General features: G+C 51.3%; 1 protein-coding gene across 1 annotated transcript in view; it reads left to right on the forward strand.

Annotated features, from left to right (window-relative positions):
- LOC131211011 (RNA-binding protein Musashi homolog Rbp6-like) overlaps nucleotides 1-19,715 on the forward strand; it is a 279,444-nt gene that overhangs the window by 206,461 nt on the left and 53,268 nt on the right. Inside the window, exon 3 of the mRNA XM_058204350.1 lies at nucleotides 1,589-1,637. Within this exon, the coding sequence (XP_058060333.1) occupies nucleotides 1,589-1,637 (49 nt within the window). The remainder of the gene's footprint in view (nucleotides 1-1,588; nucleotides 1,638-19,715) is intronic.

Genomic DNA, 19,715 nt, shown 5'->3' on the forward strand with positions numbered 1-19,715 from the left:
GCCCACAATGTGTTTAAAGATGTTTTTTGATGATCGTCTTTTTCGCATAATTAGAAAACTTTTATTATTTATGAAATCACTTTAGGAAACTGCTTTACGAGCAAAAAGCAAACTTTCCAACTGTGCGCTGGCAGTGGCGGTGGCGGTGGCGGCGCCGCCGCTTTCTTCGGTTCGTTGGCTAAGGACCTGGTGCCGGGGCTACGCTTGACCAACTCAGCGTCCCGCAGAAGAAGCGGCGGATCCCGCAGCGGGTTTGAAGTTGAGCTTCGCCGACCGCCGGCGAAAGAAAGGATCAAAAGCGGAAAGGGTTTCCGAAAAGCGTAAGCCACCCCCGATTCCCGAATACGGCCCCGCTCGGGACGGTTCCAGCGGGCAGAGATGCGCAACAGAGTGTGAAGATATTGATTTTCTTCCTGGGCCCGAATGCTTGGCCCCCCGAAATTCCACCGACGTTCGCCCGAGATAAGTCGACAGGGGTTTTAAATCGTAAACAATTTGTTCACCCAAAAGCACCAGCCGGCCGGCCTTCGGAGGGGTTACCTTTTTGTGTCTTTTAAACTTTCCTGCTTTTTGAACGCAGCGATGGCGATGAGATGAGCTTAGCCTTTCAATTAGGTGGCTCTAGATCCCGGGTGAAACATTATGCTTATCTTATGACACATGTTTTCATTCGAACGGTGCCGTTAAATGTTGATTTAAATAGAAACTTATGTTCCTGTAGCCGATTCTTCACAGTCAGAACGGCACAACGTGCTTAATTTCGTTGGCCACACAGTACACGATGGTACTTCGGGCCGGAAACAGAGCAGTGGTTGGCTCGACTTCCACTTCTTAAACACGGTTTAAGGGATGACAAACTTTAAGGCGTTTAATGAACATCTGAGAAAGGACGGCCGGGAAGAAAACGCTCGGGAAACCCTTTGTCGGCGTTTGTCATCGCCAGGACGGAACGGTCCGGTGCTTAAGCGCAGCAGCAGCAGCAGCAGCGCAAGCAATATAATAAGTGGCCAAAACCACCAATTTCACTCTTATTTCACGCCAGCTGTGACCCAAAAAGACACGGACCCGTCTGGGCACGGGTTGTAAAAGGCAAAGGCACTTGGCTGGACCGAGCGCTGGACGCGAAAAATATGGTCGAGATCAACGGAATCGTAATAAAACTCAAGTTCAACTGCACGAAACCCGGGGCGGGTCTGCCACCCATTTCCTGCCAGTGCGCGCTGGTCTGGTCTGTCTATAAAAATGAAGTGAAAGTCCTGAAAGTTCATAATCTCGACTCGGCGCCTCAGCATAAAACGACCACGGCAAGCACGTCGGAACTATCAGGCAACCGACCGACTCGCTTGGCAGAGCGTGAAGTTGGGAACCGGCCGATGCCCTTCCATCTTCACTCCCTGTCGCTGAGGTGCTTGTTATTAACATCAGCGATTCTCGGCAACGATCGAGGCAGTACGATTCGAAAAGTGGTTGGCTCAACATGCATCTGCTTGGCTGACAGCAACCGAAGGGGGAACTCTCAGGACCTTCGATTTGAGAGGTTCGGCACCAATGTTTCATACCGATTTCTGTTCTTTCGTTCCCGTTCCAGATTGAAGACGCGATGCTGATGTTTGACAAACAAACCAACCGGCACAGAGGTAAGTAATTGCTTCGCCCCATCGAGTGTGTGGAGCGACAACATGTTGTTTGCTGAAAAAATGCCCTTAAATTATTGTGCACTTTCTAATCGTTTGCATATCGATAAGGCGGCCCGGGTGGCGATCTGAAGACCCTTATGTGCTATTATTTTATGTTGCTCACCAACCACTCGGTCGGCCGCATACAATGAGATGCTTTGTCCTTTGTACGACGGAACGTCTGCACGAAACACCCCATCCAATCCGATAGCTCCACAGTAAACCTATGGTTCGACTATTTGGCCGTGACTTTAGCCGTCATCCATCGAAACATCTTAACCCCGTCGTCGGCCGACCGGTTCATCCCCATTTGGTGCCCTATTTTTCCTCGAGCTCACTCTTCTTTGAAGCAATGCTCGATAGGAGTGAGTCCGGAACTGAGCATGTCTGCCATTCCCGGTGCCCGATCCTTGATGCACACTGACAAACAAATCAGCACGAATGCTCCCAATCGTAAACAAACAACAATAAAATCCAAGCACATCATAAACAAATGTCAACAGTGCCCGACTCCGGTGGTGTGGCCAGTTGGCATCGTCGGAGCGGAGAGTCGGCAGTTCGTTCGCCGGCAGCATCCGCCCCCATTCAGCCAAACATGCTCTGGGGGCCCTGTTTGCGTGTTGCACTTTCGAAGCCACTCGACGGCCTGCAGTTGCACTCGAACCCGACCGAATGCGAGCAGCGGGCGAGATGCAAATTTGTGCACCGGACAACCCGCCCACTGTTTACCGTCACAACAACCCAGCATCATCATCATCACGATGAGGTGCATCATCGGGAGCAGCATAAGAACCGTTTGCCGTTGGTTAGCTCATCGTCACGAGCCAACGGCACGGGATCGATCTTCGGGACCAACGTGAGCATTAACATCATCGTCGCCATCGCCTGATCGTGACGATTGCCAATCATCGTCACCGGGTGCTCCTTTTTACGAACAGCGGGTTGATGGTCCTGCACTACTGTGGGGAAAATAATCACGACACAACTGAATGGAGTCGCAAATTTTTGGGACTGCGATGATCGGTTGTTTGACACGGTTTGGTGAATTTTTGACGGCTCCGTTTTAACGCGTTTCGTTTAAGGAAATGCCAACTGACAATTACTAACCGGTTCGCATCCAACTGCGAGTTTGTTGCATTTTATGAACCCCACCTGTGTACGTTTGTTAAAGCATGCAGTTAGCAGAGCGAAGCTGCCTCGGCCCTCGGCCTTTCAACGTTGTAATCGTGCACATGCAACGTAAAATCGTTGGCATATTCACCGCCATTCGGGCTCATCATACATGCATGGATTCTCCATTTTTCCATTCCACTCCTGTCATCGTTCGTAGCCGCCACTCACCGAAACCCAGCAGCACTGCACTGCCAGGTTTTCGCGCCGCGCTGATTGGAAAATGCATTAAAAATATTGCGAATTCGCGAATGCGGGATTCGGATGTCCGAGCGAGATCGGTACGTTCGCTCTCGGGCCGGGAGATTCCAATCATATCGATGGCGGAACACGATGGTGAGTTCCGAGGGCCCTCTGGCGGGTTGCCCCGGTTCTGACAGTGGATACGTCGGGACGTCGCTTTTATTCGATGCATCCCGAACGCCTCCCGACAGGTGGCAGTGATTCGTTATTTTCTCTTTCTTTGTGTTAGTTTTATTTCCGCTACTTTCATCACGAGTATTACCAGGTGGTTGGTTGAAAGCGCGCGTTGAACGCGTATTTATCAATCCAATTTCAATCGCAATCGCCGGGGGATTCCATCGTGGCCACATCCAATATTATGCTCGCCATCCCCCTTTTGGCGGAATTAAATTTGTTGGCTTCGGAACTCAACTTGCTGCGTGGGGTACCCGGGGTCATGGGCAGGTCTTTGCAGTAGTTAGAGTAGAACAATATTGATTTCAAACCAAGTTAAACCAACTTCATTACGTTGGACTTTCAACGAAGTTAAACAAAGTTATAAGGTTAAATTATAAATTACCTTCCAAGGACTGGCGGTTCCGATGGCCAAACCCGGCGCTAGTGGATCAATAGTCAGACTTTTATTACAAAAGTCAACTGCTGTACTGTTGTGTCAACAGTCAGTGCAGTTGGCGACGAGAGATTATGCAGCACGGCAGCAACTCAACCTAAACACAATGGGGTGCCCTGCGTCGGGGGATCAAGAATTGTACATCCTAATCCGGCCAGTTGTGCGGCAGCTCAAACCATAATCACTTTCCCGAGCTCCGTCCGGAACTAAGCTTTTCGTTCGCAAGAGAAGAGTTATTTACACCCGACACAGACGAGCCACTAATCACTACGGCCACTAAGCCGTTCAGACGGCGATCGCATAGCACGATTGCCCCCCGGGGGGGCGACATCTTGGAAGAAACATCCTCGCTGTCGCTTCGGCGACAATTCGATTGGAATGAAAAGAAAACCCACAGAAAAGCAGTCAGCCAATATTGGGCCGCAACCCCGGGCAGGCAGTGAGAAGGCAGCGTCAATAGTCATCCTACCCACCGCGAAGGCGAAGATAGTAATACCACGAGTTTAGTGCCAGGAGCACCACTTTAGCCACTGGCCACTGGCCACGCTGTCTCTGCCAATGTGCTGTGTGTCTTCCGAACCAACACGGTTCAGTCTCCGTCGGCGGACGTCTTTCTTCCGTCCTTGTGGTTTTCTGTTCTTCACCAGCAAATCCTGGCCGCCACACCGTGGACATCGATAGTTTCGCTCTCTTCGGTGCCTATCGTCAGTGACAGGCAAGCACACTGCACAGGGATCAATGCCGCCATCGGAGGGCTAATTTAATTCTACATCCCATTCTTATTGCCGTTTAACAGCACCTTTCGCCACACTGCTAGGAGCCGAGATACTTCTGGTGGTTCGTTGCGAAAAGTTTGCCACTGACCAATAGCTGCTCCAATACTCCGCTCGTCACCAGACCCAACACAGTGACAGTTGATGGCAGGACATCTTTCTTCGGGAAAAAACCCATTACGCGAGGGCGCTATCTGTTGGCTGCCGATCCCGGACTGTCCAGCGAATTAAAAGAGCCTTCATCGTCGTGCTCCTGCTTTGGGGCTTGGGGACGAAACTTTTGATCCGTTCTTCTTTTCCCGGCTTTTCCCAAAACCAATCGGTTCGAAACCGATGGAAAGGTGCCAGTAAGGGGTCAGCAGTCCCCGGTTCAGCGGCGTAACTTCAAACACGCCACACCGAGGCCCGAATCGAATGGTATTAATTTTTGCAACTTTTCAATTATTTCCTTCCCAAGTACGGTGTCTCCGGCGGGGACCGCGACACAAAAGGACTGCCTGCCTTCGGGCTCCGAGGACACCAACACCGCACGGAGTTGCAGTGTTAAGTAATCGAACTGATTTCTCAATTTTCACTCGCTCGCTCAAGCACATCTTGGTGCCTGGATCTGGCCTGGACTCGGCACTGGCTTCTTAAATTATCCTTTTTGAACAATAGATTTGTCGTGAAACACGCACAGCCACACACAGAGCGGTGCCGCCAGCGCGGGGAAAACCTTTTGTCGAGGGAAAACCATTCATTCGGGGTCGCTATTCAATTATAACTTTATCCTTCGGCACTGCACCGTTCGGGAGCTCGGGGATGCAGTTCGAGTTTGCCCGGCAAAACCGGCAAGGATAAGCGACAACACCACCCGGGCCGCCCAATTCCGCCCAAAACCAAACCGGGAAGGTAAAGGAAGTAGAAAGTGGACCAAATTGAAAGCATTATTATGTTTTTATCGCTTTCGCAGGCACCACCGGAAGCTTCGATCGTTCGCACCGAGCGACCGAATCCACGCCCGGTGGTGGCAGCCGCAAGCACTGGGATTCGAAGGATTAAGAATCAAACCCGTCGGCCCACGGCATGTGCACTATCTCTCTCTCTTTCTCTCACGGGTGTGCAGTTACGATCGGGTTGCGTTGTCCATTGGGGAAAAATTTATTTGTGGAAGAAAATACTTCTGTTAATTTGGTCCGCCAAAATGCTGACGAATTGTGTCAGAGCTTCGGAGTATTAAACTCAACATCAACTTCCGTGTCCGCGGACAAGGTAATGCAGTTACTTCGAAATCAGCCGGGATTATGTCTGGGTCGCTATTACGGTTAATTCGCTTACTGTTCGATGTTGGCATAAATTATCTTGTTAAATACGGTGACCTGAAACCGACCAACAGAAAGCTGTCCGTCAATCGCAATACTCGCTACAGAACGTCTACAATTGCGCCTGCCCTTCAGGCCAGAAAAAAACCTGGGGGATTTTTCCGGGAAAATGAGGAATTCACGAACCAACATCTGTCCATCACGCGGCACGACGTGGCGACATTCCGAGCGCAGCGCTTTCTCCACCAATGCCACAATAGACGGTGGTTGATTGTTGGAAGGAAGAAAAAAAAAGGATACGCTCACGTCAACTGCACGAACGCACGCACGCAACGCCTTGGCCAGCGGCTCGACAACTTGACGATTCAATCAGACTGCTCGGAGCAACAACACAAAAAAACCCGAGAGGACTGTCTTCTCGCTGCCAGACGGCCGTCAATCCGATCGCATCCCCGTTAACATGCTTTTCGCACTCGCACCGGAAGCGAAAGGGCACATTCATTGCCACCTTCCCAGTGCGCAAAGGTGTCTTTCTTAACCGCCGGTCAATTAATTTTCTTCCGGTTCCGGGTTGAAGAGCGTAAAATTGGAGTTTCCATTCGGCGATGCGAACGGTGCGTTCTCCGGCTCAAACTCAGCCCCGCGACAACATTCCAGTCCAGTCGTCGTTAGTGACCGTCCGGATCGTTGAATCGGCGTACAGGGTTCGAAGAAGCCCATCCGTCACTGCCCGGGCCCAGGGCACTGCGAAAAGAACTTGGGGAATGTCGTGACGGGCACGTGCGTGCCACTGAATCGGAGCCGGGGGCGTAATGCGGGGCGAGAACTACAAATTGATTGATGGAAGGATGGATCGATCGATAGATGGATTGTAGCCCGGGATTGACAGATGGGATATAGATGAATCCTTTCTGTGCGGGAGCCCACACAATCCTGATCCTGAATCCGGCAGGTTCTTTTTTTGCTTTGCTGGCCCTCTGTTCCACAAATCGCCGAAACTCCGGCCGGCACTCGGGCTAACGAAACGGGCGCTTCTTGCAGAGAAGATGGTTGCTCGAAAGTACCCGATTAGCGAACCCAATTTGACCGATGGACAATACGGAGGCTTTGAATTGGGCCCCCCCTCTTTTTGTGCCTCAAATCCGAAGATTCCATTTCGGATAGCGTCTTTCTTCATTTCGCCCGTTAATAGGGCTGTGATCGGCTGCACCCAGTGCCAATTAGGTTTAGGGTGAACGCATTACGGTGCGTTTTTGCGCTCGATGCGTCCAGCTGCTGAAATGTCCTGCCGACAACAGGCAGCCACCGAAGCCTCGTTCCAACCAACGGATGCACCGAGCACAGTTCGCAGTTCGGGGAGGTGAATTTTGATGGCATCCTTCGAAGTCCAGCTCGAGGGTACACCGAGTTGTTATCGCACCCGTATCCGAGCCACTGCGAATTCCCAGGGAAAATCCCACAAAAAATATGTTTCGTTATTGTAGCTCCGGTCACGTACGGGACCAGCATCATCGGACGGGGCACAATCGCACAATGCTTCGTGGCGCTCATTGTTAAACCCCTTTGCGTGCGGATCTTCGACTGATGGGGGCCCCAGCACCGGCCTCGGGCAGCCCGGGGATAAAGAATTCAAATAAACAATATGTATATATCCTGCAGCAAGGAGCGCAGTAAATTGAAAGGAAAATCTTTGGGGATTTTCATCTTCATTAGAGCACCTTTCATGTCGGTTTCGGATCGGTCCGGGAAGATCCGTGATCCGTAGCCAACCGAGCACACTGCGAACGAATATCTAACATTGCTCTGCTCTCTTCCGGGCCGTCCAATGTATCGATCCTGTCCGTCTGTCTGGGTGTGCGCAAGATGATGAAACCCGTAGACATCTTTTCTTCGTACTTTCAATCACCCTGACCATCACCGGGCTACTTTCTGCCGTCCTCGGTTCCGGCACAAAAAGATGAGCACACACATAGAGCCCAACTGAACCGTCTTGGGCTGGGGCCACTTGTTCGATCGGTGAATGCAATCTTACCGCCCGACCGAAATGGCCAGCCTCGAAGGACGTGTGGCGGAGACAGCCCGTGGGTTGGGTGCTTTTCTTCGGCTCGGGGTCAGCTCAGCGAGAGGACCCGTTTTCTGGCTGGGAGAGCTTTACCAACAGCACTAATGCCCATTTCATCGGCCCAACACTCGGTTCGATGTGGACCGGGAATAAGACACCTTGCCGTGCCGTTTGACAGACATTCCCATCGCAGAATGACGTTCGAACGGTAGTGATACATTTTTGCTATCAGGTTGCCGATGTCCCAAGACCTCTCGGTAGGATCAGGCATCCTGTTGGGTTGCTTGCGAGCGTACGAGCCAAACGAGCCAAAAGAGCTATGTTTCGCATTAAATTGGAGATTTGTTTCGTTCAATTAAACATCAAACCCAACATTCCAACCAATCGAACCAATTTCTCTAGCATCACGTGCACGGCTGCCCCAGGACTCGTCCACACTCGGCAGCGTGTCTTGATCGAAACCCGATCCGTCAACAGAGAAATCGTGTTAACCGGTGGCCAAATGGCATAAAATAAAGGGATTAAACCAAGGATAATATTCAAATTACTTCTTTTGCCTTGTTTCGCGGGTCGCACCCTAAAATGAACCGTAGCACGGCACATAAGCCAAGCGTTCGGAAACAACACACGTTCGAATTTTAACATTAACTCATTAGCTATGCTCCACATGTCCCGCCGAGGCCCCCCCGAGAATGTAATCAACGTGCGTTAGCAGTTAGGCCGAACTATTTTCCTATTTTTAGCCCGTTCGCCCGTTCGCCACCGATAAATCAGTGCCCGTGCCCCGCGCGCACCCGGGCGAGCACCAAAAGGAAATTACTTTTCCGACCGAAGCCCTGGCCACAGAAAAATGGCCGGTGGCCGTTGGTCACCGAAAAACTAAAACCAACCCTGCGTGGGTCTGCAAATTGAATTAAATCGTCGGCTTATCTCCGGACGGCCGGATTCCAAAAACCCGGAGCGCATGCCGGAAGCACACGCCACCACCGACCTCAGGCCCCCGCGCCCACCGGGCCACCACCGTATCGAAAACATCAATTTTCTTCCCCGCCAGCCAGTCCGCCGCCGCAACCCAGCACGCAGATTTGAAACGCCCGGGCTCGGGGGCCCGTGCCCCGTGGTCCTGATTTTCTTTTTTCCATCGAAATCGAAATCCCGCGCTGGACCGCAGGACATTCGGTCCATCCCTGCCCCGCACATACACTCACACATATGGAGGCCGGGGCCGCATATGTATGGCGAGGAAAAAAGATGATCGCCATGATTGTGGTAATTCATAATTTGTGTGAATCGGAAAAGCGGAAGCTCATTCATCGCGATGGCGCGCGTTCAGCAAGGGGCCGGGGGTCAAACGGCCAAATGAACGAGGACGGTGTAAATTATCATAATGGGACCCGGACTCCGGACATTCCTCCCCCGGCGCCCCGGAATTTCCGGAAACGCTGCGCAAGGCTGCGTGCTGCAGGTTTGATGGTGATGATGATGCTGATGCCCATTTCGGTGGCCAGCAATCGCCAGCGTGGTCCAGGGAAACGGTTAAAAATGGCACCAGGAGCCAGGAGCAACGCAAACGCGAATCGCTGCCCGTTTGGCTGCCCAACTTATCTCCCGCTCCAGTAGCTGTGGCCACAGCCACAGCTCACTGAAATGGCTCACTGATTGAGATCAAAAATCAACACGCGTTTGCCCTTCGGTGCGCCACCGCCCGTGGCCACCGCGATCTCGGATTGATCACCGCAGTCCGGCGATATTATTTGTATTTTATCAATTTCCGAAAATTATGCGCCAACCCCGAAGACCGACCGAGACCCAGACAGAACGAGGGCGGAGTGCAATTTTTATCATCCTCACGTGCGTTGAACAATTTTGTTTGAATTGGACCCTTTAATTGGTTGCGCGTGTGTTGGATGGAGCGCGGTTCACGTTACGGTGCTTCCGTTCGGATTCGCTGTATGTCTGTACGTGTAATTTTACGCATGTCCCTTTTTTGTCACGGACACCCGGACGGATGTTTTTCACCTTACGCTCTACAACGAGATATCCAAAATACGGGCGCTTTCAAAGCCATCGCCGACGGAAATTTATGTGGCCAGTTTCGATGAGCCACGATTCATTCGACAAGCATCGTGAGAACGGGGCCCATAATCAGCTGTGGCTTATTAATTCGAACTGTGTATGTGCGTTAAAAAGTTGAGATCCTTTGGCCGCGGGCTGGTAAATTGGCCGCCATTCAGCGCGCCAGTAGTTTGTGCGCTTCCCGACAATCACGTCCCGGCGTGGCCCAGACCGATCCCAATCGAAGCAAATTTAATTCAGAATGCGACGGAAACGCGCCACTAAATTGCGCCTTATTTGTTCCCAGTGCCCCGAAGAAAAAAACGGGAATGGGCGAACCAAACCCCGGAAGCCGGTGCTGCTCGTTGGCAGGTTGGTCAACATGTTGACCACAAATCGGAGAGAGAGAGAAAGAGAGAGAGAGAGAGAGAGAGAGAGAGAGAGAGAGAGAGAGAGAGAGTGGTAACAAAAAACGGGAACCTCCTACAACAAACAAAACTCCGGCCATCGGTTGGCTAGATGATGATTGCAAGCCAAATATTTGCCAACGGATTATGCATTTTATTTATCGAAAAAAAAACGCATACAAACACTCACAACGGGGGTTTGTAACAAACATGTTGTCCCGCGGCGGCGAACATGTGCAACATTGTTCGACGCGCCATCGGGACGAATCGTTCCGATTCCAGGGACCATATTTCAATGACTGGCACTTCGGGCCACTGAAAGCGGAACGATTATGTAGCCCTCCCCCCGTGGAGTGGCTCGGGAAAATTAACGAGCTCGAGTGGACAGAGGATTTTTTGTGCTGCTGCGCGTAAGTCACTCTTTCTATCCACTAGCCGATTAGCTGCAGTCAGAACCTCCGCACGTTTTTTGCCGCACATTTGGTCCAATAAATTGCCAACCGAAGTACCACGTGCAGACCCACTTGAGCCCTCTTCAACGAGCACACGAGAGAGCGGTCCACCTATCGGGGTCCATTTATCGCGCCCCGGGAGGACAGTCCGATTGTTTGCCAGGAGCCACTCCGACGGCCACGCGGAAGTCAATATTAATGCATCACCGAGATTGGTGCTGGCCGGGATTTGCATACTCCTGCGCACGTGCGTCGAAGCTCGCCCCTCGCAGGACCTCCCAGGGCTCATTGACGGGCGTGTGGCGAAGTCATCTTGACGGCTGCTTATCTCTTTTAAATTCACGACCAATCTGGTGCTTAACGGCAGCTAAATTGGCCTCTAACTGCCGGCCGGAGTAATGCTAACGGTTGCATTATTTTGCTACTGCTCTCTCTCTCTCTTTCCCCATCTCTCCTTCTCTCTATCTACTTTTGATGTTGCTGCCATGTTGCTATTGCCGTCAGTCGGTCGCAATCCCCATCGGACTCCGGTCGGCCGGTATCGGTCAAATGGGATTCTTCTACAAAAAGAACGAAACCAGGACACCCAGATTACTTTCGCTTAAAACGACTCCCGGCATCCGTAAAGGCCGGGAAAGCGAGAGAGAGACCGCGAGCGGAGACGCCGGACAACAGCTCCAACGAGGGCCGGAGTGATTGCAGACAACAAAAACTACGTAATCACAGGACATCTTTTGAGCCACTTATCGTGCTCGTTATGCGTTACTGTGTACCACGGGGCCGGCCTGGTCCGGAAGGCGGCTCTCTCTCTCTCTCTCTCTCTACGTCTCGGATGGCAGTAAAATCCTATCCTTCGCCGTCGCATTCCTGGCCAAGGGGCCAGTTCGGTCCCGGGGCGAGTTTTCCGCACCGTCCGCACCGTTGACGGCACAAAAACCGAACGGGGAAAAAAAAACCAACGACAGACAACAAACCGGAACATCTTTGCAACTTTTGCGCCGCTGCAACGACCACTTGGTGGTTGTTGGCACAAAACAGACGACCAGCGCGACCTCCGTGCCACAAAGTGCGCCTTCATAACCATTCCGGAATTCCTTGCACCTTCCGGGTTTCCCAGCCAGCCTCGGGCCGTTTGGTGGGTGGTTTAGGGGGGCGGAGGGCGGGTGACAATAAAACCGGAAGTGCGCACAACATGAAGTGCCGTGTGGTGGCGTGCCCGCCCCGGAGTTGCAATCCGGCTGCTGCCGACCGGAGTCGACCGGAGTCGAGTCTCCATGATGGTAATTTTACAACATTTACTGGGCGTCGTTTCGCGACTCGCACACATACACACCGGAGAAGGACGATAGGAGGACGCCAGCGCAGACGGCAGCTCTAACTCCCCACCGGTGGGACCGGTTCCGGTGGCGGGATAGAAAATTAAAACTAATTGTAAATAATAAACCTCATTTTATATGATAAGGAAGAGTTTATAGTTTCCGGCCCCCGGGTTTGTCGCGCGCTTCGGGCCCGGCACGGTGCCAGCCAAACGGTTGCGGTGTTGCTAAACAATCTCACTAAGTGGACGGTACAATTGAAATGTATTGCTACGGCGGGACCGGCCACTCCCGGGAAGGACGATTCGGGATTACATAAATCTGTTCCGGATGGTAACGGGGTGTTGTTTTAATTTCTGAACCACGCCACGCTGTCACAATTTTGTCGGCCGTTTAAGTTGACTTACTCGGTTTTTGGAGAACGGAACACGGAACGCAACGGGAGCCCTTCTTGGCCGGGGATCGAGGCTGTCTGGGCTGGGCTGTCAGGCCCTTCTACTTGCTGTTTCGTCGATTGTGTATTTTTTATTTCGGATTGTTTACCCCATAAACAGGAGGTGATTAAAAGCGTTCCAATTACGGTCATAAACAGGCATCCTATTTTAAACACAGGAACAGCACCGATTTGTTTTTTCTGCTTTCGCAGTAATGGCTGCATTGCGTCGGACAGTACTCCGATTTCAAAACTATGTTTTTGGCCACCGACGCAATGCAACAGCTTCATGTTCCCCTTCGATTCGTCTCATGTTCCGCTTCGATGTTTTGGGGCGGCCGACTGTTTAACACAGTTTAACAAGGTGTACTTTGAGGAAGTTTTTAAACATATAAAGCTTGAATATAAACAGTATGGTCGTTAAATAACGATACTATCTGTAACTTCAATAACGCAAATTAGATTTTGATTCGGGGTTTATTTTTACTCGAAATAGTTCCAATTTTATTCAAAACAACAGTTCAGTACATGTGTTGGCAACGTAATTATCCTATTAATTTTTCGTACTCGTCGGAAGGAATATTCGCAAGTCCCGTGTTACAGTATTAATAATGGCTTTTGAATCTGTTACAAGAGCGTCCTTTTCGTCCTTGTTTCCGAGACGTCTATTGATGCATGCGAAACTAAACGAGCTCTGGCGATGATCGAAGAACTCTGACTATGATCAAGAATAGACAAAATTCATGACTCATGTACTCCAAATGATGGGTTTGCGATTTATACGAGAAACTTTACAGTAATTCAGGAGCCCGATTTCACTGCCCAAGGTCCAATGGACATTCAAAAAGGTCAACAGAGCAAGGTAATCGAGCAAATTTACGTTAGAGGCCAACTCCAACTGTCTCAAGCATCGTCCCTAACAGGTGCTCCACGCATCTGTTCCGGCCAGATGTCACCACATACACAGGACACCTTCGTTTGTTTAGAAGCCGAGTGTCAATCGATCGTGCGCCCGGAGGAAAGAAAGAGAACTTTTGATGAGAACCGAGAAACGAAACCGAGAGGGTGACTTTTGCGGATCGGGCACAAAAATTAATAAAATGAAGCCAATAAATTGCTGAGCATCATTTTTGTTTCCTTTTTTTGTGGTCTGCATGCCGCCTGCCGCCGCGGCTTCCGTAAGCCTTTTTCCGTCGCTTTTTGGTTTCGGTGGTCCCTAATCTCCATCGCACGGTGCGCAGTGTGTGTGTTGGAATCGAAATTAAAACACCGAAACCGAAGGATACACCGTTCCGGAGACGGCTTTCGTTCCGGGAACGTGGGAGCCCCGGGAAGCGAGTATTACATTACGCGCTGGAAAACTTTTTCCGTCCCGAGCGAGCGAGCGAGCGAGCGAGGGATCCGTTTTCCGTTTTGCTGGCTGGAAAAATCGAGCATCTCTGTCACGCTGCCGCACCGGCGGAAGTCGGCCAGCAGCAATTATGTCTACCTGTCGATTCCGGCCCATACGCACCGAGCAGGAGAACGGAAAAGAAAACGGGGGAGCCTAAGATGGGCCCTCCATTCGTCAGCCCACGGTGCGGCCCGCTAATAACTGTTCCGCCCAACTGGCGGCAGATGGTTCAGGGAAAATTGGCGTAATAAAGGAAATAGCGAGCGGCGAGCACTCCAGGCCGGCCCTGGGCGCGGGGAGGCCGGTTTGCGAAGATTTACCTTCGCCGTTTGGGGCTGGCGTTGGTTTTTTTTTTGTTCCTTTTCCTTTCTGGTGCGGAACCAGTTTGAATGCTTATTGTCTTCGCTGAGCCATTAGCTCTCCTGGCGCAAGAAAATGCGCTGCTGACAGCAGGCGAAAAACAAATGAGCTCCTTTTCTTTTCTGCCCGCCCCGGTGGTGGGTGGCCAGCCCCTCCTTGGCAGATGCGCGGGTCGGTGGCGGTGGGCCGGGAAAAGGATTCCGCTTCGCGCGTCGACGACGTCTTCGGGCGTCTTTTCATTTCGGGATTATTTATGGGTAATCTGGAAAAGAAATGGGATACTTTGTCTCTACTCGCTCTCTGTGTGTATGTGTGTGTGTTGGTTTGTGTATCCTCGCGGCACTCGAAGGCTCGGAGGAGGTTAGACGGCAAAACTGCGTCTTAAGAATGGGGCAGTTTTTATCCTGCGCCCCACGCAACGCATCCGCAACGCGCACGCAAACGGCACGGAACGCCATTCTCCGGTCTTCGGGGTCTCTCGTCATCGCCATCGTCATGCCCTTTCCGCCGCAGCCAGTTTGTTTGCCGAACCATTATCTCCCGCCACTCGCCTCCTTGTTTGCACTGGGACCGGCCTGGCATGGCCTTTACTTCTTGAGCCCGTAGCGCGCCCCCCGCGAAAGCTTCTCGAAGCAATTACACGCGGTTTGATGAAACTGACTTCTTTTGGGGGTTTTCGGGACCCCCGAAGAACTGCGCCGTCTGTGATTGCATTCCCCGCAAGCATCGGGATTAATTTGCCGGTGAACCTCCGACCATTCCAATCAAAAGTCCCTGGACTCCCTCACGCTCTCTCTCGGTCTCTCTGTCTCTCTCGGGTAACATGGATTAACTTATTACATTTTTCACTGTCCCACCACGTGATGTTTTAAGCCCAAGTCCCCTTCGGCTTCGATATCATTATGCTCTCGGTCGGGCAGGTCGGTCCGACAATCAATCATGTCACCCTTCAAAGTTGGATGCTGAACAACTAAACGGTCCCAACCGGGGGCTGAATTGGCTCGGCCACCGATTTCTAATCCACCACTCGCGATCAACCGAGTGCTGACCTCTCAGTGATTGGAAGCGTGACAGGCGGCTCGTATGCTGTACCGAATCGCTGTGGCTTTGAAATGGCCCGTCACAACTCGCAAACGCATCGATCAATGTTTGATCCTGGTACCCGGCATTTGACAGCATAATCTTGGACAGCACTTTTTTCGAACTTTATTTCCGTTTCACGCATCATCATTGGAAGTGTGTTTTGCTATAGCAGAACCAGCATTGCAGCGGTGCATCGTGACCATAAGACAGGATGGGCCCAGCATTAGCTAGGATAAAACCGGAGTTATTGCGGTCGCCCTCGCTTTGATGCAGTTGTTTCTATTGGTTTCGATTTTGTTTTGTCCCCCGAAGCATGACGAATGGCCAACCAGCCAGTGACGCATGGGCTAGATGTTGACAGGACCGTCGCCAATTTACAAGCTCAATGAACTATATTTTTTGACGACTTCAAAACATATTATCCTTATGATTTATTGGTTTTTGGTTTTTTGTCCATTCTATGTGTCATAAATAATTATTCCAGGCTCGCATGTCCATGCTATTGTGGCTAAAAAATATCGCGAATTTGCTTATAATTGGAAAATTCTTCATTATCTGTTTTCAACGTTATATACGTTCATTTTAGGTGTAGCCCTTAACACATTATTCGTTTCGACAATGTTTCAACCATTGACTATGTAAAAGATATCCACGAAGAAGTCGCTTGAGTGTAGGGATCGACCAGAAGTTACATGGTGATAAGTCAAGCAAATACGGTGGCTCCGGAACTAAATGATTCGATATTGTAGCGAAATGGCCACGAAAAACGGGATGTAAAAACATCACGAGCAAGTTGAGCTAAGAATTTTCTCTCCACAAATCCGATCTTTTTCAGCAAAATTACGATACTTGAAGGCAACTGGTTTCAGTTATTTTTGACCTCCGTAGTATTCCCGCTTTCAGTGAGTTCTACCGTTCCAAAGCGGTCGATTCCTTTATTTTTTGCTGCGGCCCAGTGCTGCCGTTGCCGGTAATTTGGGGCTTGGGGAAAAAGCAGGAACATCCATGACACGCAAATGAAACATTCGTTCCCTGCGGCTGTCCCATCACGCTATGGGCAACAACATTTGGCACATTTCAACGCACTTCGCCGCCAAGCAAAACGGTTTTCTCGCCACCCGGGCAAAAAACAAAACTCGGACCAGGGGCTCGCGAAAAATTCCCGAAAGTTGTTACACCGTCAAAAAGGCCACCCCTAGGTTCCGTTTGTTTCAAACGCTGCGCAGAATATGCCACTGCATTCTTTCGGCACGGCGACAACGAAAAAAGCGCAGAACACAAACGGTTGGCACAAGTTTTAATTACTTCACTTGTTCACTTCATAAAAGTGACACATTTTTCATTTTTCCGGCGGGCCCACATTTCGGTGATGATTGCGGCACGGCCGGCTGTGGCTTACCGAAAAACGGCTCCTCCGACACACGACGAGACAGAGAGAGAGAGAGAGAGAGAAAGCTCACCGCAAGGAATGGGGCCGCCTGATGCATCTGTTCCGTGGTACAACATTTTGCGCATTTTTCGGTGATGTTGCCGGGCAAACGTTTATCATTTTTTGCAGGCCTCACACATGTCACGCTGACCACTTTGGTGTGTCCGTTTACCGTTTCCGGAAACATGGCCGGAACATTCCGGGCCGCGGGGTGGCGTTCTTCGTCGAACAGCGCTGAAATGCGCTCTTATTAGCGGCAGGAAAAATGTCGGTCTCTGTGGGATGTAACCTGGCAGTCGAAAATGCAGCTCCAGGTCCGATGATTTATTCCCTGAAACGGAGCCTGACTTTCCGACCGCTTCTCGTTCCGGAGTGCAGCATAATTAAATTACGATAGCCCACCCGATCGGACTACACAGATTCAGCGAAACACCAGCCGAAGGAGCATAAAATTGTCTTAATCTCCCCACCAAACAGTAGAAACCGAGCCCAAGAAGACGCTCGCCATGACTCGGTTGCCAAGCTAATGAGAGCTTAAACGGTTCCCCGGGTTGCCGCAAAGCTCCCGGGAGCCGAGAAGTCGAACCAGCATCTGGAGGAAAACAAAACCTGGCACTTGGCGTTGTGCAACGCCACTTCAACCCCGGGCGGCCTCTCGAGAGACAGTTTAACCGACCCCAAAAACCTCATCTCCATTCACGGGGCGAGAGGGCGACCGTTGGACATGTATTGCTTTTCTAATGTCTTTTTTGCTTCTACCGCTTTCTGGGGCGGTCGGAAAGGATCTCTGCCCTGGGCCTTGCAGCAACTGCATCCTGTGGCGGCGGTGGCGTCTGTGGCCACCGGGCGGCCGCCGCCGTCGACTGTTTGTGTGATGATAGCATTTAAAAGAACATTTGCCTGCTTTTATGTGTCCCTCCTGATCCGGCTCCGGAGATTCCGCACGTCCTGCTGCTGCCGGTTTCGGTCCCCCGGCAACCCGTCCGGGCTTCGTCGTCTTGGCCACCGACCGACCGGGAGACTATGTTTATAGTCCCGGTGCGACGTGTAGAAAATTGTCTCTCTCCACGAGTTCGGACACCAGACCACAGAAGGACAAGCGGCATGTCACGACTGATTTCGACTTTTCGCCCACACAAGGGTTGGGGGAAGTTGCAAGATGTTCGGCGAAATAAAAGTTCAAGACGGTCCAATACCGGTGGTCCGGCCCTTGTGGAACCATGTCCTTGCCCTTGTCCTTCCTTGTCCCCGTGTATTTCGGAGTTTTGCTGCCAGGAACCCGGTGCCCGGTGGAGAAAGCATTAAAAGCGAAGAGCGTACAACATAAATGTGATTAAAACTAATACCTGCCTTCCGCTCCTTTGGCTTCGGGAGACAGCGACCGGCGCTGCTATCGGGACAATTGCATTCTACACAATGCACACATACACAAAGACAGCACACAGAAGGCACACTAAAGATGCATCTGGGACCGTCTGATCCAGCCAGGCACTCTGCAGTGCTGCTGCTTCCGTGCTGGAGTTGTGCGGTTTCGTCCTTGTGGTCCCGAGCTTATCCTTACCCGGGGCCCGGATTGTCGATGAAACTAATTCCAACCCGATGGGGTGCGGCGGAACAGGATGCTGCTCCTCGCTCGCCCACCAGCGCTGTCTGTTACCTAATGAGGAAGCAATAAAAAGTAAACCCAATCCGACCATAAACGAAGTTGTCAAATGGGATTTGCGACAGAGATTTTACAAACTCACAGCACCGACAGGATCCTCTCGACGAAGAATGGAGTGTACCGTGTGCCGTGTGTGTGGCACAGGGTTTAACTCGAGTGAGGAGTGAATTCCTTGTCGACTAGTGGTGTTTATTTTATTATTTGCCTATTTTGTTGGGCCTTTCTTCCCGAAGGATCTCTCCACCGCGCACAGTCACACGAACGCCGAACGACGACGAGAAGCTTTGCTTGGAATTCCTCACACGAAACGTAAATAATCATTTACTGGGTGGCCGGCGCTGGCGGCGTTAAATAATCACCGAGCGCACATTGCAAATAGCGCTCCGGAACACCCGGATCGCTAGTGCCTTTCCGATTGGTTTTCCACTCTGTCGGCCGTAATTGTTTCTTCGTCGTCCCCCGGCATCGCTGCCAGTAAATTTGCCGCCCTTCGGTTTCGTTCGCCGATTGCTTTCCACGTGACAGCTGGGCAGGAATTTTTGAATTTCGCTCCGAGTGCCGTATCGGCAACATCAGTTTCGTTTATGTTGCCTCCGCTCGCTGTGCTCGGGGCCTGGTTACCGAGATTGATGGCGAAATGTCTTCGATGAGGGCCGTGCTGCGCGTGTATGTGGCGCACGACGGCGACGACGGAACACAAATAATTTACGAAATAAATCAGTTGGAACAAGTTATTAGAATTTTTTCCCGCTCCTGGCGCGTGGTCACATTTATATCAGTTGGCCCCACACCGAGCACAGCGAACCGCGGATGCTGCGAAAGTGCCGATGCCGATTGGAATTTCTCGTTTCGGAGGCCCCAAGGATGGCCAAAATAAATAACAGGCAATGAGTAACGATTTCAATATTCGGCGCGCCGTTAATTTGGAGCCAATTCTTAATTTGTTCGACTGCTGCTCGGCTGCTGATGGTGTTAATTTTGGGGTAATGTTTATTGTTTCACTGTCGTCTGTTTTGGCGTCCACAAACCGTCCCAAGCATTACTCTCTAGTTCGCCCACCGAACGTTCATAACTCATGTCGTCCGCTGACTCGTCCGGAATGCGTCGCCAATTCGGTCGGTGGCCAACGTCGCCCTATGCTGTGCAGCCGTACATAATGTTGACCGTGCGCCCAACCCCAGCCTTTGTGCGACACGCACACAATGCGAAAGGTCGGCGTCACCGTGGCGACCCAGGTATGACTGGAAATCGGCCCCCAGAAACTTACGCCATAAGTCAATGACAGCCCG

Source organism: Anopheles bellator, chromosome 1, assembly GCF_943735745.2.
Source record: "Anopheles bellator chromosome 1, idAnoBellAS_SP24_06.2, whole genome shotgun sequence".
Classification (NCBI taxonomy): domain Eukaryota; kingdom Metazoa; phylum Arthropoda; class Insecta; order Diptera; family Culicidae; genus Anopheles; species Anopheles bellator.